Source organism: Ctenocephalides felis, unplaced genomic scaffold, assembly GCF_003426905.1.
Source record: "Ctenocephalides felis isolate EL2017-DRISC unplaced genomic scaffold, ASM342690v1 CF-g0.4_SCAFFOLD_01886, whole genome shotgun sequence".
NCBI classification, from domain to species: Eukaryota; Metazoa; Arthropoda; class Insecta; order Siphonaptera; family Pulicidae; genus Ctenocephalides; species Ctenocephalides felis.
In genome coordinates, this window is record NW_020538040.1 from 56728662 (window position 1) to 56754923 (window position 26262).

A 26262-nucleotide genomic window follows, 5' to 3' on the forward strand; every position below is an offset into this window, starting at 1 on the left:
GTAAGTCGAAAATTTTGTTTAAAACATTGTTCAATGTAGTAATCATCAAGTATCTTATATAGATATATTAAAATTGTGTAGCATGAACGTAACATGAAATACCTATTCATCATATAAATGCTCTGAAAATAAACACGCTCACAGTACTGGGTACAAAAATTATAGATTACAATAGATTCTTTTAGACTTGTTAATTATTATTGCATATGAGTTATGTAAGATAAGTCTAAGATAGGATAGCAAAATGTTTCATTACATATGAATTAATAATAAAAATTGAATTGTTGTAAGTAATATAAAAAAAAAACTATGCCGAGCTATATCAACATATAATATGTTTTTAGAAAATAAGTGAAATGTGTCAAAGGGTAAATTTGCCATATTTTGCAAATACACCTCGGCATCCAAAATAATATAAAATTGGTCTAACGATATCGAAAAAAAATTTGAAATCGAATATAGATTGAACATATAGATACTACTTTTAAAAATAGCGTATTTCTACTCTGTAATAAATAATCTCACCTTTGAATCGAGAAGCGGTATATTACATACCGGGAACTATGAAAATAATATATAAAAAATAAACAATCGGCATCCTAAAACAAATTGTAAGTAGGCAGCGATGAACTTTTCAATTAAATATGGCTTGGGAAAACTTTCGTATATGCGGTGCCATAAACTTATTAAACTTTGCGTAATACTTAAGAGAAAAAAACTAGAGCCAAATCCTACCATAAGCTTGGCAACTTGAAACATGATAAACTTGTATCGAAAATGGTTCGGTCTGAAATAGCTGAGATCACAAAACATAAAAACAGGATTTTCTTTGTAAGCGTTTCTTTTTATTTAACGTTCTTTAGCATTATACTCCAGCGTCAAATGAAGCAATTTATTCGCAAAGTATATTTATCCATGCAACATTAAATTAACAAATATACATATTGAAAACAACTAATCGCAATTAAGTAAAATTTTGTCATTCTGTAAAACAAAAACTAAACCTAATACTAGTAATAACAAAGTAAAAACCAATTACAAATAAAGTATTACTCAATTATTTCTTTCTCCTTTTCTTCGCCCTCCAAAAATTTATCCCAACCCTCCAAACGTTGACTTATCTCTGAGTCGGTTTCTCCAATTTTGAATTTTGTTTTACCGTCCCAGATTTCTGCTTTCAGTTGTCGTTTATTGAACCACCTACCGTTCATCAAGGCGACAACGGCGTCAGCTTGTTCGGGCTCAGCCATAGTTATTTGGGCAACTCCTTCTGGATGCCTATCATATAAAACCACACGTCTAACTTCTCCAAGTTTAGAACACTCTTCTCGCAAATCTTGCTGGAATTCTAAAATTAACTCAACGTGCTCATCAAATAGTTTCGGTTCGAATAAATTACGTAAAATGACAATTCGTTCGTGCTTCGAACGTTCTCCGCGCATTTTCTCTGGACGCCAATCGAAAAGCTTTTCCTTCATTTTCTTTTGCTTGTCTTTGTCCTTTTTGCGCGCCTTCTTTGGCTTCAGAGCAGGATTATAATCACCCTTCATTTCAAATTTAGCTCGTTGCACCCCAATACGATGACCCCGTACATCTGAACCATCCAAAAGGTTAAGAGCCAATTCAACAGATTCTACTCTTATGTACGTGCAAAGAGCATCTCCTTTTGGATAACCATTACTGTCCATGTAGATTTTCACTTTCATTTTCTGAGTTTTAGAATCACGCTCAACAAGACCACACTTAGACATGACTTCTACAAATTCCTCTTCCGTGATGTCTTCTGGTAAACCAGTTACGTAAACCTTTGTATTTTGTTCATTAGGTATATCAAACCATGCAGGTTCTTGTGCCGCAGGACGTTTTTTGCCTTCTGATGCTTTGTCGGAAGCTTCTTCCTTTGTCATTTTTTCTGCACCAGATTTACGACATTCCTTTGGCTCATTTACACTAGTTTGTTCTGCGTTACTTTCTGGAGGATTTACTCCGTAACTAAGCTGATACCTAGCCATAAACTCATCATCTACCTTCGGGAACCATGCAGATTTTTCTGTGTCCCAAATATAAACGACACCCTCGGCATCGGTGTAAGTATGATGATCGCCCTCAAATCCATATTCACCCTGTTTAGGCACAGAACTATCGTCCGTTGAAGTGTTCGATTCAGCCACTCTGGAAACCCATTCATTTTTATCATCATTCCAAACATATTGGTAAGAGGTGCTAGGATCAGTGTATATAGCTACATTATTTTCATAATGGATATGCTCAGTATAGTTATCTTTATTGGATGTACTTCCTGATGTCTCTTCATTGCGCTCGGGATCTTCAGTAGAATCCTTTTCTGCTTGGTCATTTGAAGGATCTGGTGGTGCTTTGTCTTGTTCGGTTCTAACAGAATCAGTAGTACATCCTTTGTCAGTTGTCTGTTGAACGGTTTCGGAAGTAACTTCTTCCTGCGTTTCTGTACTAGCTGGATCGTTTTGCTTTCCAATCGATCCCTCCAAGGACTCTTTCTCCATTTGTTTCGTATTCCTTAAAATATATGTATAAGCATATATGTACATATACATGTATATATGTATACATACAAAAATATATAGATGCATACGGACAAATATATACATGTCTCGTGCATTTGTGCATGCACGGACTACATTCATACACACACATATTCATGTATATATTGAGCCTACATGTATTTATATAGCTATATATTGTTGTAGATTCATATGTAAGAATTTATGATTTTTATAAGCATTTTGGAAAAGGTAAATGAAGACGTAACCGCGAAAGATGTAACTATTGTTGAATATATATTTCTAAACGTCGTACTAGTTGTTTAAAGCGTCGTAACATAACTTATACAACATTTATTTGGATTTAACAATTAAATATTTGATTTTAACCAATGATTATTAGGATTCCGATATTGAAGACATTTAAAAGTTATATTTGTTTTAAGACCTGATATCGCATATTATGATTATTATTAATGGTTTAAAAGCAGTAAAAATAACGTAATAGAAGCCTTGAATGACTAAGAATCAATAAATGCGCTATTTTCGTCACCAACGCTTGATAACAAGTACAGTAATAATCAGCTTTAATTTGACTTTTACCACATATGTGTATGTGTATGTTTAAAACTATTATATTAAAACATTTCAAACTTAATCAGATTAATTTAATCCTTAAGTTTATGATTGATTGCGAGCAGAGCGTGTTGGCGAAATCCATTAGTATTGTGATTGGATCGATGATTACGACAATGACTCAGAATGTGAGGTGAAGAATCTTTAGGGACAAAATTACCAGAAAAAGAACAATGGAACCAAAAATATAGCTGAACGAATAATTAATATAGCTTAGATGATCTTTGTGTTATACGCATATTTTTCAGGAACATAATAGAGTTTGTCAAGAACTGCTTAAAATCATATACCGTTGTACAGTGCACCATTATTAACCACGGAACAACCGCGAAAGACCTTGCTGTGGGAAGATTGCAAAAAATCATTCATTTTGCTAGCAAAACAATAGAGGAAAGTCGTGTGAGAAGCTACCATTTTAATAGCAGCTATTGCGATAGTAAATCGATGTAAAGATAATAAACATTCTCCTCAACAAGCTTGTTATACAACACAGACGGAATAACCGGCCAATAAAACGACAGGTACTTTAAAAATATGTCTAACCTCTCTGGAACTATATTTAACCTTTACTGATTATCATATACGTTAAAAACTATCATAAAATTGTAAATAATTCAGTGGAGTTTTATAATTTTACAAACCAAGAATAAAAAATATAGAAAGGTCACAATCTATATAAAAAATATAATAATACTATAATAATCACTTAGCTAATAGAGGTAAAAAATGGTGTAATAACTGTAAAAATGGTGTAACTTTGATTGCTAATTATATCATGGTATATATTTTACATAGTTTTTCATCGAAGGTAAAATAGAAGGACTGAAAGGAATGGGAAGAAGAATGCAGATGATTGATGATTTAGACGAAAAGAGAAAATACAGGGAACTGAAAGCCAAAGCACAGGTTCAGGAAGCATGGAAGCAGAAGTTTGGGGAAAGTGGAAAAAAATGTATAAAAATGGAGGAATGCTGGTAACGGAAATGATAACGAGGAAGGGTAAGGAAATAATTGATTTGTGGTAGCTCTTACACCAGGGACCTGCCTTCGGGCAGACTACCATCTATTTTATTATTATATATTATTTTATACATATAATTTTTAAAATTATTATAATATATTTTACTTAAATATTATGATAACACTTTAAAGACCATTGCAATTTAATCGCAATACGAGTTTTTTTGGTAAAATCGAAAAACTGCTGGATGTGAATTTAATGGATGGCCATCAATAAATCCCCTATTTCCTTTAATTTTTCTCATTGAAAAAAAAAACTAATATATTATTAATTACACAATAGTTTTATGATTTTTAGGTCCTAGAGGACTAGGAATATTGAAGTTGGTCTAAACTGATGGCAAGTGCTGCATCCAGTTTATTCATCGAGCATTGTTTAAATAAATAAAAATATAACGATGTGCAAATTATATTATTTCATTAATAATTTCGAATAGCTTACGATGTATGCCAACAGCTTTCTTGCTTAAACAATAAATAAATTTGTATTTCGGGCATTGTTGAATCTAATGAAATTTCTCATTACTTTTAACGCAAAAAAGTCACAGATATGCGTCATTAATAAATCAATAGTCCTTAAGAAATCGATTCGTTTTTCTCACAGTGATTAGCATAATATTCTATATCTAATCGCAACGAACTGCTGAAGGATGTGCGCAAATATATATGAAAAGTAATAATAATAATAATATGAAGACGCTTTTATAAGATATAGTTGACTAATGGGCAGTTAAAGTCGCTGATTTATCAATGAAGTACTATTTGATATCTCGTATATAGGTACTTAAGCTATAATTATGATATAATTCTGTTAGACATCCACTGTTCAATTGAGAAATAAATATCAATTTTAATAATATCACAAACTATGGTGCAGTAGAATCCAGTCCAAAGATATGAGTAGTAAAAACAGTTTTTTTAAAAAAAATTATACATTAATGTATAAAAATTCATAATGTTAATTACCATAATGAAGCGCGGCTCGATGTACCGTAGTAACTTATGCGTGCATAATTTTCTGCACAATTACATTATTTATACATAAATTTTACATAAATTTAAGTATGGCTCCATGTGTAGAATTGTTACGATTACATTGAAATTAAATAATTAAAAAAAAATACATTAAAAACGCGAAAGAAATAAAACTGTGAATATAGAAATGACAAATATTATAATGAGTCAGAAAATTAAATACAATTCTGAGGCAGGATAAAAATGGTCATCTGCATGATCTCAGTAAGAACTATTTGTGGTATATAAAAATCTTATAGATTAATTAAAGAAAAAAATTATTAAACCAAACTCAATTTAATTGGAGCATGTTAAGTACTAACATAATTATTACTTGATGATTATCAACTAAATTTAAATAAGCTATACGTAAATCGAACATATATAATTAATTTATAAGTCTTGAACAGATGTAAGGTCTCTCTCATTTACAAATACAAAAATAGAGAATAGTAAGATTGAGATGGAATTCGGTTCGAATTTGATAACTACAAAGTTATTCTAATATGTATTCTAACATATTACAAGATTCCTGACCAAAATCTCACCAAAAGTCTATCAAATTCTAAATTAAAAATAACGTTAAAACAGAAATAGAAAATAAACACAAAACTACAGAATTAATAGAACTACAGAAATTTAGTAGCTGGAAAAACACAAAATGAAATCTAAAAAAAAACCATAAAAGCATACTATAAATAAAGAATCATCTAATCTAATCTAAGAATCTAAATTCAGATCCTTTAAATTTTTAATGTGTTAGTTGAAGTGTATACTTCATTATTATCACTTGTAAATTATGTAGGTGAAATAACATAAAAATACAAACAAATAATGACAACTTCTGCTGGCATAGGATAAAAAAATATCGTATCAATGATACATCATATCCTTCATAAACAAAGCTCTAAAAACTTGCGGCATATTCCTAAACTCTCAAAAAAAGCTCTAAAAATTTCTCAATGAACAGAAAGATTGCGCATCAAATACCAAAAGCAATATACGAATTCATGATAGCATTGATGATTGATTAAATAAATGCGTATTAAATTTGATAATATAATCAAAAATATTAAAAAAGTAGATAATTAGTCGTGGCAATGTAAATATTTAAATTAGGTAAAATTGATTGAGTAGTGGGTGCAAAATACAACTTGCATTAAGTGGCCCATTCTATTGTAAAATAGACCAATGTTTATGGCAAAGCTACGTTACGCTGTGTTTTTCATATAAAATGGTACACAAAAAATGAAACTTAACTCATTATTATGCCACATCACAAAGATGCACTTATGATAAGATTCTTTCTTTTGGCGCATGTGCGTTTTCTAGGTTAAATTTTCTATTTAAAACGCCTGGTTGCACAGCTAATACATAGCATTTTGACAGTTTTTAGTACCATTTTATATTGGAAACGCTATCTAACAAAGTCTTCCCATAACATTGGTCTATTTTACGGCAGAATTAGCCCATAAATTAATCAACGAATATCATCAATCAACGAATATCATCAATCAACGAATTAATATATCAATGAATAAATAACATAATCAAATATCTATCTAGCACAATATATGTATTTATTGAATTCTCGACACATAATTCAATATTAATGATTTAATTTAATCATATAGATAATTGTATTTTTTCCTACAAATCCATAAATACATATAAATAGGCAGTCTTGTGTTAAGTCAAATTGTGCGTGCCACACGCAAGGGATCACACATAACCGTAAACGACGGACGTAACATGAAAATAAGTCTTTTATGACAAACATATGAAGTGGATATACTTCACGAGCTTCCGATTGCCTGATAATGAATCGCGTCTTGTGAGGAGATATTTAAAAATTATATTGCAGTATAATCTCAAAGATAATTATGTTCGACCATTTTTTTAATTTATCTACGCAATTATTAATATGTTCCATAGTAAAAATAGCTCTTCGAGGCATTGCTGCAATAACCCTATTATGGCGTTAATTACCTCAATTCTATCCCCGTCGTGTAACTTCCTTTACAATTACTACACTTTTAAAAAACTGTTGTGATCTGTAATTAATGGATAAATGATGAACGACGATCAATATATAATATTAATTTTATTTATTAAAAAGATTTCAGTAACTTGTATGCGCAAAGTTTAAATATGTGCCTAGTTTCGCGACTAAATGAATGCTACCTTGAAAATTTAGAATATAACATAAAAATTATCAATTTTTTTTATAGTTTTATTTGAACAGCGATCAGAACTTATGGGTTCTATGAGCTGTTGTGACTAATATCTTACAAACTACGTTTGCTTTTATTACAGATGGCAACCCAAACAGTTGTCACATCTCTGTATGTGAAATTTTTATTACAATCTCTGTAACAGCGCAAGTATGGTTCAACAATGCCGGGTGAAGGCTATTTTCACTTGGAAACATATTGCTATTAAACATATTGCTGAAATCGTTGTCACTGTTGCCTGATAACAGGCTGCTCGAAGTGGCTATCGAACTCGAGACCTCTGAAACAAGTCCCGTCGCTCTTAACCGCTTACCTGCGGGCGAGCCCAAAAATTATCAATGATAAAAAATCTGCCTGGATTGCAGAAGGAGCAGCTCACAAATATATAAAATTTAGGATTTACCTATAGTCCACAAGTGGGGATGTTTGCATTTAATATTGTACGTTTCTTCGTAAGTGTAAATAAATTTATACCAAAGACGAACATGTGCAATAATCTGTTTCCTTTCGCATTGAAAGATAAATTTATAATGAGAAAAGAGTAGAAAAGGTAAGAATGTACTTAGGCTGTTGTAAAAATATCTAATATGCACCGTTACCCACTTAAAACTAAATAACATAACAATCATAAAATTTTTAAAAACGAATTTTCAACCAAAATAATGATAAAATATAATCTCAATTATCTCAATAGAGGGCGTCCATTAATCACGCGAGGTTTTTAGAGGGAGGGAGGGTTTGGAAAAAAATCACAAAATATCACGTGGGGAGGGAGAGATATAATAAGATTCACGTGTATTTATTTTTTACCTTATTTTTATTTAAATCCCGATTAAAAAAAAATCAAAAATTTTACTATTTTTTCTCGTAACTAAAAATACATGTGAATGGAGGGGGGTGTTACTTTTGAATATTACGAGAGAGAAGGGGAGGGTAAAAAATCCTTAAAAATCGATCACGTGATTAATTGACGCCCCGATAGAAATATGAGCTATTGGACTGCCATCTGCTAGCGTTTAGTATTGAAAATAAACTATATCTCGGATAGTAAGGATAATCCATCGATTTTCTTCTAATAACATAGTTTATAATAAAAAGCAGTGCTCAATACAGCTTATAAAACATGAATAGTTCTGATTACTGTAATCTACTAAAGAAAAATCTACGTAATAATGCATTGAAATATAATTCGTTGAAACGACTACTTATAAAAGAAAAACATGATTTTACTAGCAATAAGCGATATAAATAAAATGCATCCCCATCAACCTAGTTGCGTGTGTTTAAAGAGTTTTCATATAGCTAACCATTATTTTGCTATCATGAATTTGAACAAAAAATGCCGAAATATAACATATATCGACTCTACATCGTAGAATAATGTTTTAAAGTTAGCAGACTGTATAACCAAAGTATAGGTTTATAGTAAATTGACGTCAAGCATGACTAAATAAAACAAATTTTGATTTGATTATAAACCAATATAAGATGTAAAGTTTGACGACATGCGCGGTTTAATACATGCTTATATGTTATATGTTCGCACATATGAAAATATGCCTTAAAAATTTAGAAGATTGAACAATTTATCAAAAAAATCATTCAAGATAAGAAAGTCAAGTGCGATATACGACATTGAAAACTTAGCTATTATCAAAACAACGATTATAAAAAATATGTGGAATCGACATATGCACATGTCAAAACAATGCGAATGTGTCACACAAAAAGTACGAAAGTAAACAATTATAAATATATATATATATATATATATATATATATATATATATATATATATATATATAGAATCGAAAAATTTATTTTTGATTAATATATTTACCACCTTTTAATCTCCAAAGAAGGATTGGAACCCAATCTTATTTGGGTGGTTTCTAGGCATTCCAAAACTAGATTTATAATTATATATTAATAATATTTAATTAGTAGGATAGAGCGGGGCCTAAAGGTTCACCACCGAACTCAAAAATAAAACTAGATCTATACACTGGCATAAGTGAAAACAATAAAACAAATGAGCAATTTCATAAAAGACACATTATATAAATAGTGATTTCAACTCTGCCGATGAATATTTTTGGTAAAATACCAGATCAAGGTTATATGCAGTGTAATATAATCTCTGTAAAAAATGTACTCAAAAAATTTATATTTTACATTAGTTAAATAATGTAGCTATTATTTTGAAAGTTCCTTTAAAATTCGAAGTAAGACATTGGACCTGTTTGCCATCTAGTCGTTCCATTTACCCAGCCTATGGGGTAAGAAGGACCAGGTGATACATTTTTGAAAAACACCAAAAAACAATGATGAATTAAACAATATGTTGAAAATTTATTTCGTTCTTTGTAATATTTTTGACACGCAAAATTCGTACATCTGTTTCCACAATACTATTTTCGAAACTAACCCAACATTTTTGACAATAAAAAATAGCCAAAAAATAATTATTTTTTATTCATATTTTTACATAATATGGCATATTAATTTGAGTATTTATAAAATTAAATTGTTGAAAACATTAAGGGGTGGCGCAACATTTTTTTATAAACCAGGAAGGCACGATGCAAAAAAGGTTGAAAACCACTGGAATAACTTGTTAACCGGGCAAGTATAAATGCGTCCTCGAAAATTACGTACGGTCGAGGTGTATACTTTGGATCTACTATTAAACATAGTTATTTTGTGCTTTTTTTATACTTCAAAAATATTAAAACCAATATATATTTCATAGTTTCATTTATTTTATATCAATAAAAATATAAAAATATGAAATTATAGAGACAACACGCGCCTGGTCAACAGGTGAATAAAACCAACAATATAAATAAAGCAGGATATCATAATAAAAGATATTTTCTTTATAAAAAAAAAAAATCTATAAAAAATTAAAGGTATTAGTTTATGACTGTTTTATTTAACATATCGATTACTAAGCACCTTTAAAAGAGTTTAAGTAACAAAAATCAATAAATTGAGTTTAATGATTACATTTTTAATCTAGTAGAACCGAATTTAACAACGCAGTTATTACAGCCTATAGCTAGTTCATTAATATAAAATGATGGAAAGTTTATACTGCGATTTATCGCAAAAGCACTTGATTTTGCTACATTCTGGGGCAAATAGTATTAGATAACGCACAATGCATATCTGGTTACGTTATTTGCAATCGTGTGTTTTATTTCTTAATGACTAATGCGGCCTTGCTCATTATCCATCAAGACGCACGTACGACTCAACTCATGTGTAATTAGGGTACTATGTGCAAATTATGATATGGGAACATGAATATATTATATATTAGTGACATGATAAGAACATTTATGGAGAGAATTAAATTTTTCTCATATTCTCAACGTTTCTGTTACGCATTTTAATCCGTGGATACGTGTTTTATATAAAAACAATAAATATAAAGATCAACTCAATTGAACGGATTTGTAAATACACTCTGGCAACGACTTTTAGTATGTTAATATAACCGGGTTTCTTTCCGAACTTGTAAAAAGTAGGTCGAAAGTTCTAAATAAAAAAAAAGTTTTTCTGAATACGTATTTTTTATATGAAAAAAAAAATTCAGTCCTAAAAAATTAAATTTTAAAAAACCATACACCATCACGAACTAGTATTTTTTAGCTTATTTGAATGAAAGTGGTAATAAAATATAGATTCTATTACTAAAAATTATATATTAGTAATTTTCTTATAAAACTTCTGATGACTCATTAGAAGTATCATTTTGAATGTATCAATACATCTGTTTTTATGACTTCGAGAAAATGGATTTTCACCCAGAATATACAACAAATTAAGTAAGTTATCAAAAATTCATTTTATTTCTCCAATATCATAAAATTTTATACAAAATAAACATAACGCTTCCATTTTAACTCCAAACTCATATTATTTAAAAAAAATATATAAACAATTAAATAATAATATGTAAATATGTATATTAATATACGACAATACACGAATATGTTTCAACTAATCGTGCAGTATAAGAAATTATAAATAAAAACAAAATGTTCATATTTTAACTTCTCAATAGCAATATTACGTCAAATTATTTTCATGTTGATTAAATAATGATTAATTTAGACAGAGATGATAAATTAATGATACAGATATATTTTTATCAGAGTTACGACTGAATGATAATTCCAGCGTGATTAAGATAAATATACAAAGGCAATTGTATTAAAGATTATTAGTAATATAATCAAGTATCGAATTGTGGGAATGATGTCGATAATATGAAAACATGATAATTTCGAACACTAATTTAGACACCATACATAGATAATAGTACGTCATCTAATATTGTCTTAAGGGGGTAAAAAAATGATTTTGTTTCTTTTTTCTAAAGTTCAACTATTCAAGAATATGTGTGCAAGAAGATTTTTAAAAATTTAAATTATTTTCAGAGATGTTTGACTGCGATAAACCTCCTCTATTTCATTCCTCCACAAAAGTTTAAAAGCGTTTTTTCTCGAAACTCATTCTCGATACGATACCCACGAATTCTGAACTTCTACTCGACCGATTTACTTGAAATTTTCAGAAACTTTATAGACTTTTATGAACTACGCTCATTCTTAAATTTTGATTTTAACCATTTTTTAAATAATCGAGAACATAATTTTTTTTCAAGCAGTAGCTATTTTTTGGAAACATTTAAATAAACTTGTCCGTAGTTGATCGCTATCGACATTATTCTAGATTAATAATGTATATATTTCTTTATTATTTAGAGGGCTGTAAACATGGGTATAGTCAAGTGCCAATTTTTTGAGACTCTCCACCTTTATGACTTTCAGAAATTAAAAGTTTATGACAATGTTTAATTTTTATTTTTTTATAAATTTTCAAAACATTGATTGAAACTAGTAAAAAATATAGTAAAAATATTGTTTGCCTTTTTTACGACCAGAATACCGCCTTAAAACCAGCAGAAGCACAGTCCAAAAACTATAAATCGTACAAAAGTATCACATTTAAAGTATCAATCAAAAGTGTATTTGAAAAATTGCAGAAAAAATATCGAGATAGAAAAGATTTTTCACAACAAACTCCCAAAGCTGATGCTCCCGAATAATGAACGGAAAATAGTGTGTTCAAAATTGTTCCGAATAAATTATATTCATTGTGATTTTAATGCAAAAAGTCTTAAATTTTTTATACGTGACCAGATTCAACAGTAAAATATTTGAGTGGACAATAAAATAACAAGTAATAATTATCAACGTTTTCATGATTCAAAACTATATTCTTGAATATTTTTGTAAGTTTTATATTTTCAAAAAAGGGCGGTAAATCAACAGTTTAGCGCTATTGCTCTGAACAGTGTTAAAATTTTAATTATAAAACATGTTTAGTAAATTTGAAACATAATAATAATAATTAGTGTTTTTTTTTGTATAGAGAAGGAAATACCATTATGCATCCCAGACTGGTCTTTTGTCTGGGTATGTCGGACTCAATACCGCTCTAATAATTAGTGGGTGTAAGTGGCATTTTGACTTTTGCAAAAATTTCCCAGAATCTGGATAATCGATACGAATCCCAGAATCGACATAATCGATACCATAATTGGTATATTATTATTAATTATATCGATATATTATCTTATATTGATTTAAATGAGATTAGACAACTTGTAACATTAGATTGAAAACTAACTAAATGTACCGTACATTATTCCAAACTTTGGTAAATTTCAGTAATTGAACTACGTTTCGTAAGTTTGTAATACTTTAGTATGTTCATTAAAACAACTTTATGATGATAGAAAATCGTTAAAAATTATAGTTGTTTTAAATAAACGTTTTATATTTTATACATCATGCTACATATTGTGTTTTTCATCTAACTTTTGCAGGAAAAAGAACAATTACGTAGAACTTGATAGCAACAACAACGAGAATATAATTAATAACTCATTATTAATTTACTAATTCGATTTCTAGCACAGATCTGCATGAGAATACGTGCAAATTCAATTCTCGGCTTCAGAAAAATGAACGCATGAATAGTTTTATGATATGAAAAAAATCTCGGGGCTAATGACACCAGGCGGATGTTACAATTTAAGATAAAGTTAATAATAAAATAACGTAACGCTATGTCAAAAACACCGTACGATGTGAAACACTTGACGGCTGCTAGTTCAACGCGAATAATAAAAAGACCGTCAAACATTGTCGGAATCAAACAGATTTCTGTATGTACTATGACACGCAAGTTTTCGACCAAATTCAATGTAATATCTTTTCATCTTCATTTTCGAAATTAATTTTATTCGAAACAGAACGCGGGATTATGTCCATGATTCTTATGAGCGAAGAAAAAACGCGGCAAATACAAAAGTACTTCAAAGAGTTATTTGCTTAGACCCGCGGTTCCCAACCCGTGGGGGGGTTAAAATGTCAAAAATAGGCGTATAGCTGCTTCCAAAATTGTATTTTGAAAATAAATCAAAAATGTTGAAATGATAACAAATAAATAAACTAGTGATGCACGGCATTGTGCCTTGAGGCACATTGCTGGAACTTCTCGTACCGTTAGGGGGCGTCCATTAATCACGTGATCAATTTTTTAAGAATTTTTGTACAACCCCTCCCCGTTGGTGATATTCAAAATTACCCTACCTCCCCCACCAAACATCACGTGTATTTTTAGTTACGTGAAAATAATTGTAAAATTTTCGATTTTTTGAAAATAATATACGTGATATATTACTATACCTGTCCCTCCCCCATGTGATATTTCGTAATTTTTGTCAAACCCCCCCTCCCCTAAAAACCTCACGTGATTAATAGATGCCACCTTATTAGATTTGTTTAAAAACTTTAAATTTTTTCGAAAATTTGGAATTTTTTCGTAAGTTATCGTAAAAGTTTGTACTTATTATTAGAATTTATATAAATCATTTAATACCTTGAGGTGCAAGTGCCTAGTGATCATTTTAAAAAATTAATTAATTAATGCCATTTTTTAGAACTTTTTTTTAGTGGATCCCCGAAACCGCTGGACCTGCCTTCTTAGAAATTTAATAAATTCTTTATTCCGCCAACACAAGTCAAATTGTTTGTGAATCATTAAAATCGGACGCTTCGTTCTCCCAAAAACTGAATTACCATATTTGTCTTTTTTGCCCCGTATCTTCGAAACGGTTAGACCTGCCTTTGCCAAAAATTGATCAGCACGTCTCCTCATCAATAAGAATCGAATGTTAACAGAATAATCAAAATTGGTAGATCCGTGCTCTAAAAATCGTGGATGTAAATTTGTGTCCAAACATACATTCACACACACATACATCCATTTTTTCTAAGATATGCCAAAATGTTCAGAAACCTTTGAAACGTAAAGATATGTTTTTTTTTATTTTCTATTTTTATTCGATTACTATAACTTACCCTACGGAAATTGAACATAAATATACGATTTTTTAATCATTTTTACATAATATTGTATATTTATTTGCAGCTTGATAAATAAATTAAGTAAGATAAGTAAATCAGTTCAGTATGTATGAAATTAGATTAAAAAAAAATTAAAGCGGGCGCAATAATTTTTAAAGAAACAGGGAGTGTGGTACAAAAAGGTTGAAAACCACTGGCCTAGGCACATAAAGGCAGACCTGAAGGTTCAGCTCAAGTTAAGGTTAGAATTAAATTAATGTTCGGTGAAAATAATTTGAAAGTATATAATATAAAATAGTTAGGTCAAATAGTTTTTTATGAAATAGAATTCACAAAAAATGAGAAAAATATAAAAGAAATGTATAGGTGTGAAATAACTTTTTACAAAAATACTTTATGCACTAAAGATATTATTATTGATTACGAAAATTAATTGCTTGATAATCTTGCATAAACAATGTGTAACAATGCATCACAATTTAAAAATATTGAGTTATAAAAATTTGCAAATTATAATAAATGGATTTTATAAACAGTAGGATATTTGAGGTTATAATTAAACAAGATAAATAAATTTTAACTGCCAAAAATTTGGCAACTATTAGAAAATTTATTACAATGTTAACATCTCAGCAGAAACTGACAATTGTTTAGCTGTACCAAAATGTACAGGTGCTTTGTGAATGATTAAAAAGGTAAATATTAATATAAAGACATTTATCCCTAACTTAAATCTACATAATTTTAAAGCCTGCATCAGATTTAGCATAACACTCACTTTGTTTTCCCCGAGGTATAAACATACAATTAAAAAATCAATAACGTGCTTCGTTTACTTGAAAGATTTTCTAACCTAACCAAGAAAAAAACATTGTGACGCCATTTGTAAATGTAACACGACATATTTAAGAGAATTCGTTAGAAAGGTGAAAGAAAGCATGTTCTAGTTCGAGTAAAATCTAAAATAATATGAATCACATAAATTTAACTCACCTCGTAACTGTCAGGGTCTAATTATAAATTAATATCCAAAACAACACGATATATTCAACACAATTCTCAATGCACTACACACTTCACGACATCGACTGATATTTGACTGGAGCGGATTGGATACTTCGAGCGGCGTGCATACGCATTGCGCCCGACGGTCGACGGAGTACACTCACTCACATGTGCCGAGCACTTCGGCTCATACAGGTCGGACATCTATACGCCAAAAGCGAAACTAAATAGTACCACTGTTATATCAGACACGAACCTGGGATACAAACCGACGGCGCTTCGAAACAGATAAAGTTCAGGCGAATCACGACAGGCGTCGACAACTAAGATGCAAATATTCAAATTTTAGTAGGGGTATGTAAGTATATAAAACTAATATTAAGATTGACAGTGCCAGATTTAGAAATTAGGCGCCCTGGAGCACTGACAAATATGCCGCCCCAACCCTGGATTTTTACTTAAATAGTTTTTATATAAAAAATCATTTTAATTAATTTAAAATTCATTACACATTACATACTATAAATAGTGGTGCTTGGCATCGCGTCTTAAAGCAAATTGCTGGAACTTCCGTACTGAAAATTAAAATTAAAAAAAATTAAAATATTTTGAAAACTTTGAAAAAAATTGATTTTTTTGAAAAAATTGAGTTATTTAAAGCTATTTATAAAATGTAATTTTCAGCACGGAAAGTTTCGGTAACTTGCCTTAACGCACAATGCGATGCGTCACTATTTTAGTTTTTTTTGGCACTATATGCTTAGAAGTTATTATTCTTAAACTTTCAGCTAGTTTACGAAGCTTTATATTAGCAAAATTGCCAAATTTTGCATTGCAATCGTATTATGTGTTGTTAATTATGTTTCTTGAAATAAAAAATGTTATGAAAAAATGAGTTAATTATATTGTATATAATTTTTTTTTTCACTATCCAAATTTTGCCGCCCTGGGCAGTAACCCCGACTGTCCCTACTGTATATCCAGCACTGAAGATTGATTTATAAATTTTGAAATGTAAATAAATGTGTAAAGATTAAAAGCCATAAATAAAAAAAGTGCTTGTAAGGTTCACACGCATTGAAGTAATAATTATTTGTATACTGTAGTATACTGTACAAAATGACATTTAAGTGAAAATAAATACATCATATAACAATTTTGAATAACGTTTATTAGTAATATGGTAACACTCGTGATGCACGGATTTATTAGTGTCAACTATTATACACATTAATATAATGATAAATTAAAAAATATATGTTTATAATAGCATTAAAAATATGTATAATATTTAAAACAAAAATGTAATTAAAGTCATACTTCAAATATGACATGATCGGTTTGTCATTGTAATTAGCATTTAGAAATAAACCTTCATTAGAGAAATGAAGTAATTGGTGATTAATAAATTCTTTATTATTTGTTCACACTGCGGATTATGTTAACGCCTAAACAAAATGAATGCAACGCCTAAACAAATATTCTTCACTTCATTCATCATATAATTGTTTTTGAATTGTTCTTGAAGAAGATTTATAGAAACTACGAATAATATAGAATTAATTTCTAATCAATAAACTTACTAATCATTAATGTTAATCATTAATCAATATTTTCAAGAAACAGGGTAAAATATTCTTCTGATTCAGGCATTTTTCATTAAATCAAGATTTGTACTACGATGTAACTTCAAAATGTTTATTTAGACAACCAACGTTGATGCCGGTACGCATACAACGACAGATCTCTATTCACATACATAACGACTAATCGACCCGTAGAGAAATGATTTCATCGAAAGCGAATGCCGCACAGTTCTGCCGTATAACACATATCAAACAAATAACTATCCGACTATGTTCAGTAAAATTTCCAGCTTATATAGTAATAGCTTTTTTACTGTTTTTCAAAAATTTCTAACCTAGTCCTTTTTACCCTGTAGCCAAGGTAAAATGAAACCGAGGTCAGGGGGCGAATAGGTTCAATTTTTAATTTTTAATTCTAAAGGAATTTTACGAAATAATAGCTAATTATTCTTCTAATGCAAAATATAAATATCACGGGTGCATTTTTTACAGAGATAACACTGTATATAACCTTGATCTGGTATTTCGTCAAAAATATTCATCAGAAGAGTTGGAAAAGCTATTTATTTAATTTATCTCTTGTAAAATGACTTTTTTATCTTAATTTAATATTTTTTATTGTTTACACCTTTGCCAGGGTTCAGATGGTACGCTTTTTTACCCCACCCCACCCCGCATGAAAAGCTTTTACAGAGATTATATAAAAACAACTGTTGAATCTAACTTAAAATTAACAATATATCTTATAAAACAATTAAATAACGTAAACTTCAGAATTATATTAAGGTCTTGACCAAAAATGCTAATTACGAAAGAAAATACTTCTGTTATGGATTTTTAAGCCGCGCAGTACTCTATGTAGTTTTCTTTAAACACATATTCCTTTTTAAAATTCCAAAATTTATGACTATTTTATTTATATACTTATCGATCGTTCCATTTTTTTCGAGTTTTCAATTCAATGAAATAATAAATTGTATTTATTTTATACTATAGTCAGATTGTGATATTTCTTAATGGATCATTTTTTTGTTTTCTTCTTTCCACTTTAAAATTAGTATTATTAAGTTGTATTTATTATTTGTCAAATTGCGAAATTTATGGTCCTCAAGTTGTTTTATTTTTAAATTTAAGGATCATCTTGTAATTCTTGGTAGTCAATTTTCTCAAGATCATAGTTGTTCATATTTCAGATGATTGTCATAAAATGTTTAATATTTAAATATCTGAGAATTTGATGTAAATACGTCTAATGATCATTTTTGACCGACAAATAGCATTTTTTTTTTACTTTTTTTCATAGCATTTCCGAAACCGCTAGACTTGTCTTCCCAAAAATCACGAAACACACGCGCAACACGTATACTTCAATTTTTTCTAAGGAATACCAAAATGTTTAGAAGATTTTGATATGTAAAGATTTATAAAAGAAATTATTTTCGATTTTTTTGCTATTACTATATATCCCTTACGGGAGTTTAATAACTAAAATGTGTATTTCAATCATTTTGAAGTAAATATTCCCTTTTTCACCATGGTTTTGGGGTTAGGAATTAGAATTGCACTTAATCGCCAATATAGCATTTTACACCTAACTAATTGAAAAATGATAAAAAAGTAGCACATTGAGATGCTTTGCATCAAAATAACCAGGTAAAATAGTACAAAAAAGCACCTGTGCATTTCTAAAAATAAAAGAAAGTGTAATTTAAAGCGCGAAAACAATTTACATAAATTATGATCTATTTGGAATAATCAGATACTATATTTTAAAAATATTTTATAATTATTACTTCCAGTAAATCGTGTCTATTTGAAATTATATATTACTGTAATAAATATGGGTCATTATCAACATATCTCATATAAAGATAATAATAGGTACTTATTATTCAAATGCCGCCGATAGGTTTATAGCTTTAAGTACAAAAACATTTATGATTCATATTGCAAACCTTCGAAATCAAGTCATTCATAAATATGTTGTAAGTATTTCTTATATCACCTTGTTTGCTTAAATAGATATTAATCTACTTTCATTTTCAGCATTAACTGTGTCAAGAGTTTATCTACGAATGATATAGGCAGGGACTATATGTATAAGATATTAAATAGATAATAAATAAACTATAAATATGAAATTATAACTATATAATACTATATAATTAAATTTTTCATGATTCGATTCATTTTGGAAAATTATGTCATATAGGGCAGGTTGTGCCACATTTTTGTTGGATCAGCAATAATTTTGTTAATTTACCAGTTAGCTGAAAAAAAAAATTAAATGGTAATTTGAATATTTGTCTATGTGAAAATACTGAAATACTGTCCTTAAATACGACTGATTAGTCATAAAATAAAATCGTACAAGAAAAAAGGGAGTGTCAATACCGTGCTGGGGGTGTGAACAAGCATAAACAGAAGTTAAAAAATAATAGCTATAAACACCAAAATGATTTATAACGACTTTTATTGTCATCAATATGATTTTTTTATCTGTGTGATCTTCGCCCGAAGTGGACCAGAGATACATGTTGGTAATTAACTACTAATGTTCATCTTACAGCCAAATAACAAATAAAATGATCTATCAATATACAAGTAACAGTTATTATTTAAAAAGATCGATAAAAAAAATCTACTTTTGACTCCATAAAAGCAATGTGGTCTACAGATCATGTCATTGTAGGGCGCTAATTGAATGCAATAAAGGAAACTTATTCGAATAAACATACTTCATCTTTTTCCCTCTGGACTCTATTTCATAATCAGTATAGTTTAGATGGTATGACAACTGTCTCTACCGTGCTCTGGCACAACCGTACCCAGTCTCTCCTACTAGTAAATTGTGGTAAGTGCCTTTTTGGAGCCGTTAATTTATGCTAGCAACCTTTTTATTTCTTAATATAATAAAGATCGCAACATTTTCAAATTCATTTTACTAGGATCAAAAAAATTGATTTTAAGCAGTAATGAATTCATGTCAATTGATTTGCTTTAACATTAGTTATCCAAAGCGTTAAACCTCAACCGATTTAAAATGTAAGTATACTGGATTTATTTTATTTATTAATAAGTTAATATGAAGCTCACTGAAAATTACATATGAACACGTATTTATTAAAATAAAAACATTATTTAATAATAGCCGGTAGGTCAACTAATTTAAATTGAATATAATTGAACAAATTTATTGTTTGTATATATTAACTAATATGGATAATCCTGCTTTAGTAAATAATATTAAATTTCAGATATTTCATTCAAAATTGTAATGGAATGCCTTATAATTACATTAGACGATGGTTTATTTAAGTAAAATACCGAATAATTGATGGCGCATGGTCAATTGATTTTGTGTGTCAACCTACATATTAATTCATTATGAAGTGAGAACTAGAAAAAAGTTACATTATTTAAACGATATGCAAGTTGTGGTCCAGAAAGATTGCTACTGGTTCAATATTTTACATTATTAAGATATTTATGGGCCAATTCTGCCGCAAAATGGACCAATGTCAAGGCAAGACTATGTTACGCTTTGTTTTCCATATAAAATAGTACTAAAAACTGTCAAAATGCTTTGTTCTCTATGTGCAGTCAGACGTTATTTAAAAATTTACTAAATTGGTGACCCTGAAGGTGAGCTAAAGTGATGATAAAGAATAGAAAAAATGCAGGTATGTTGGGAGTTTAAGCAGAATCGCAAACTGCAAATAAGCGTTGATCACGTCGGGGTCACCAATTTGGTAAACTTATTTAATAAAAGTAAACTATTATACATTTTTACAATAGTTCATTTTTAATAAATAAATTTACTAAAATACCTTATACTTCTAAAGTAGGTACATATTCCATCTTATTTTACATGTGAAAATATTATATCTTATTAAGGCATAAAAATATTCAAACATCCTATATCGTAGGTTTTCATGGGGTAGGTAAAGATGTATATATATGTACATATTTGACTTTGATTAAGAACACAATATTTCAGGTAGATCAATCTATTGCTGTTCCTGTATAAATATACAGCACTTACAATGTTGGGCATAAAAAATAAATGTCAATTTATTATTAAAATATGCAATATATTTAATTTATTTTTGTGTAGACTATATTTTTATCTTATTTAAAATTGTTGTTTAAATACAATAAAGTGGCAAAAATGGTCGTGCGCTGATAAAAGTGCTGACTTAAAAATGATCAAACTGAGAAGAACAGTATTGATGCACTGTGAATTAACTCAATTATATTTCGACACTTCGCACACGGAATACGGAATTAATGCCATAAAATCATCAATATAAAACTTTTCTAAAATTGACATATGTTTTTTGTCATCTTGGGAATTTTTATCGTGATATAACGATATCGGTGGGAGACGAGGCGACGTGTGCCAAAGTTAAAAGAGAGAGTGTGCAAACAAAATGAGGTCAGAACACTGATGAATTTCTTATTCCGTAATTAAATGCAAACTGTCTCAAAGAAAACTTTTGCAATGCGGCCTAAACTGAGGAATAGTGATAACGTGCTATCTAATAATTCGATTATTTAGTGTAATTGACTTGTAAGTTGTAACTCGTTCTGTAGTGAATAAAAGCGTAAGACCAAGTGAATCAGAAGTGAAAGTATAAACTTCATTCAAAACGAACGTTCGACGGTTGGTGAAGTCAGTGTACTGATAGACTTCGTGTTTGGTTAATGATTGTGCGTTTTAGCATTTAAGATGTTTATATTTGGATTATTTTGTTTAGCATTTTTTACATGTGAGTATGTTGAATTTAAGCTAATCTCTCTCAATTGAACAGTTTTGATTCAACTATTTTATTAATATTTTTTAAAATTAAAATTTAAAAAATAACTTGTATAGTTCTAGTGATTTATCATGCACATACATTATAATTTATCGAATATAATATACGATGTTTGAAATATAGTATTTAGTTCATAGCATGATTGTTTATTTTAACTCGTTACGTTGTCAACTTAAATAATGGCATATACAACTAATTAATAAATAACAATATGATTATGAATTGTTTTGTAAACAATAAAGTTGCTTTTTAACTTTGATGAATGTAAAAAATTTCAATGAATGTTTTATGCATGTGGAATTATTATATTAGCTAACATATTATGAAAACACATGTCATTTTAAAATATAATTTATTTAAAATGCTATTAATATTTAAAATGATAGAAAGTTAAAAATTATTTTATAAAAGTAGAATGATATTAATACTGTTTCCTTTTTAAATATTTTTGAACATCAATTTTAGAAATTGCTTTTAACTTAACTTTAAGGTTTTAACTTAAGTTCACTCAATCAATCTGTACAAAATATTTAATTTTTTTAACAATTCCAAGTATTTTTTTTTTCTAAGTTAATTATCTAATTTAATTATTTCAATACTTTTACAATTATTATTAAGCCGGCAAGGTCTCTGATAGAATCACAAACATTTTGTGTAATTGTACAAGCAAGAACTCGCGTTTCTAATTATTATGCAACACTTCAATAATGTTGAGTCGCCTTGAGTAAAAGGTGTACGGTAAAGACTAACTTATGTATTGGTGCTCAAACTTTAATTACTATACATAATTTCAAACTAATTAATTTAACCATTTTGGTTTTGATAAATAAAATTGATTTAGTATTACTTAAAATTTTCACAAATTATTAAACCTTGATGGCATTAAATTATATATAAAAAATTACCTACTATTGTCGTTGTAAAGCGTTATTTTATGATAGTACACTATCAAATTTTGAATAATATTTAAAATAATAAAAAAGTCTACTAACCTATAAAAAACTCCATAGGCCGAATATTTGTATTATATCCAAAATTAAAGAGAGCAAAAAATCAGCAAAAAAATTATAAGCCTAAATATGCGAATGAAAAACAAAACGTTCTGCATAAACAAACTTTTTGGTATTAATAAATTATGTGACTTTCGAATCACAGCGGCCTTTCTGTGTATGAAAATGTTATTTCAAGATGAAAAACCTAGCTAAGGGCATAAATATTGATATTGGTTGTTTTGGCAACCATAAAATATAAATCATAATTATTTAGTATGATATCGAAAAATTTGGATTGTGACCTAAAAGTTATGTGAGCCCAAAGAGGGTTAATTAAAGCACTATCAGTCACATCACTATTACAAGAATGGGCCCTAATACCAAGCATACCACATTCTGTCCAAATATTTGATATATTGTTCTCAATGATGATAGATCAAACAAACCAATTTTTGAAAAGTACTGAATTTTTTATCTAATCATGAAATATGTTTAAATTGATCTAAATAATTTGCATAAAAATGATTGTTTTGTCTAAATTTATAAAATGAATTATTCCAAGAAGATATTTATCAGAAAATGACAACATAAATTTATATCTCACACATGTGAAAACAAAATAGCAATGAGCTTTAAAGATTGAAAACGAGCTTTACAGATTGAAAAAGATAGTGCAAAAGTGTACAGATTAACAGTATTTGGTAATAGCGTATTTTATTTTAATGCATTTTTTATAGTCAGTAAAAATTCAAAACTTGAATCAAATCCCTAAATATTTCAAATATTTTTTAATTAAAATGCGTTAAATTAAAAACATTGCCAATTTTTCAAGCATTGTAATAATATTTATAGTAATAATATAGTTGATCATCATTATATAAATTTATACACATACTGAATTTATTCAATTATGTTGGCAATAAAGTTAATACAAAATTAACTGTCTTAATTAATTAATTAATTGTCTCTTTTTGAGAATATGTTGTTCAGACTGAAATTTTTGCAATGAATTAAATACAGCAATTGATTTTCCTAAGTTATTATTTTAAATGTAGCGTCCTTAAAATATAAATCTATAAAACTGATCATTTTCACAGTGAACATTTATGAGCAGTAAAAGCTTCACATCAAGAGTTTATTTAAATTTATCTTTTTAAATTTTCAAACTTTAATGCAGTTAGTGAAATATTTGTTATCTTATGCAAGTAATATGAAATTAAAATTATTAATAATTGCATTGATTTGTCTCAAAAGTCTTATTTAATTTCAGCTTCACACGGAGTAATTGTCCCTGAAGAATTACCGTCACTTCTATCACTAATTTACAGTAATATTCCGCCAATAAAAAAAGGTATCTACGAAAGATTCATTCTCATTATTTCTAACATATACCACATATAAAATTTCCATTAGAAATGAGCACGATGTAGTTAGATATGCATTTATTCGCTCAAGAATTATTCAACCATATTAAAAGTAATAGAATATATGTTTTATGCATGAATACTTAATTTTTTGATTGAGGATAAATGCAATGAAATGGCTTTATTGAAAAGAAACAAGAATACAATAATATTTGTTTTGATCAATATTCAGGAACGGATTCAAGATTAGGAGTTGGCTTTCGATTGGGTGAACATGCTGATTTTCAAATTATGGTTGAATTAGGACCACAGACGGAGACGAGACCAATAGGTGAAAAAAATACTAACATATATTCATTGGTTCACACAAATAAATTGCAAAAACCAATTTACAAACAAAAACATATAGTTAAAAATGTACCACCATATGTGGGGTAACAAGGGACAGATGACAAATTTTAGAGAAATAGTAAAAAATACGTTTCTATAATTAAAAAATAACATGGAATTTTACCGAACACAGTACGATCGTTGTTTGTTTGATACGTGTTATGTGTTGTGATGTAATTCATGTGATTTAGTCAGTATAATTACTTAAACTCAAATTGGACCTTTGGCCCTCGCTCTACCCTATATTAATTATCAAATAAAAATTTAACTAAATTTTTTATTACAGGTGGTGGAAGCGCGACAAACAAAAGAAATGTAGCGCCTAACTCTTACAGGATAAAAGATTCGGTGAGGCATATTAAATTAATTAGATTTTTTAAAACAATTTTATTAGTTCATTCTTAATGCGTATAGTTAAAAAAATTGAATAATTCAGGACAAGATAAGCTCTTTTTACACTCAATCTATTTATATATTGAAAAAAATTGCAGGACCATTTTGGTTTAACATTATATATCATTGATACGACATAGTTGAGAATACCATTCATAACCTTCACCAAACAACTGTAATCTTAATTCATATATCTCAAATTTCAAATATCTTTCACTTACCAGATATCCAATACCGATGGTGGTAAGTGGCTTTCCAACTGGAGTCAACAAATGAAGAAGGCACAGAACTCCATCTACATTGACGAAGATGTTGTTCCTAATCTCACATCACCAGACAAACCATATCTTCCTGTAGATACCATGTCTCAATTAGGCGAGCTGTACGATGCTACCAACCAACCCACAAAACGTGACAAAAAGCCAATAAATGTAAAGTTACCAACTGTGGGAGCACAAGTCCTGTCCGAAGCCCAGAAAGAGAAAAAGAAAAAAGAAGTTTTTGAGGAATTGTCTGATGTTGAATTAGAATAATTAGTTGAAATAGGTAAACTGAAGTAAAGGAGGTTAACAGTTTGATTAGTGTTTGCTGGAGTGGTTGAAGAGAATGAAAGTGGCTGTATATAGTTAGATAAAATAATGGAAATCATATGAAGCTATATTTATTTGATATTGAAAACATTTTTTGGATACTAAGTTCAATTTGATACTTCTTAATATTTGGTATTTTTCATTCGACAATGGGAGCACATTATATTATGTTCGAGTGCAGTGTTGGCATAAAGCTTCTTCGCAATTATTGATGTCAAAGCTATGGTAGTTGTATTTATGCATATCTTTAC

At 29.0% G+C, this 26262-nt stretch overlaps 2 protein-coding genes across 2 annotated transcripts; one reads left to right on the forward strand and one right to left on the reverse strand.

Moving 5' to 3' along the window:
• Positions 1 to 800: 800 nt before the first annotated feature.
• Positions 801 to 16012, reverse strand: LOC113377486 (HIV Tat-specific factor 1-like). Its single transcript, XM_026617826.1, has 2 exons — positions 15865 to 16012; positions 801 to 2535 (listed from the first exon to the last, which is right to left on the reverse strand). Exon 2 carries the CDS (start codon positions 2520 to 2522, stop codon positions 1050 to 1052), a length of 1473 nt encoding a protein of 490 aa, XP_026473611.1. The 5' UTR covers positions 2523 to 2535; positions 15865 to 16012; the 3' UTR covers positions 801 to 1049.
• An 8698-nt stretch (positions 16013 to 24710) lies between these two features.
• On the forward strand, positions 24711 to 25954 carry LOC113375127. Its single transcript, XM_026615075.1, has 4 exons — positions 24711 to 24750; positions 24871 to 24969; positions 25315 to 25376; positions 25646 to 25954. The coding sequence occupies exons 1-4, from the start codon at positions 24711 to 24713 to the stop codon at positions 25952 to 25954; spliced, it is 510 nt and encodes a 169-aa protein (XP_026470860.1).
• The last annotated feature ends 308 nt before the right edge of the window (positions 25955 to 26262 follow it).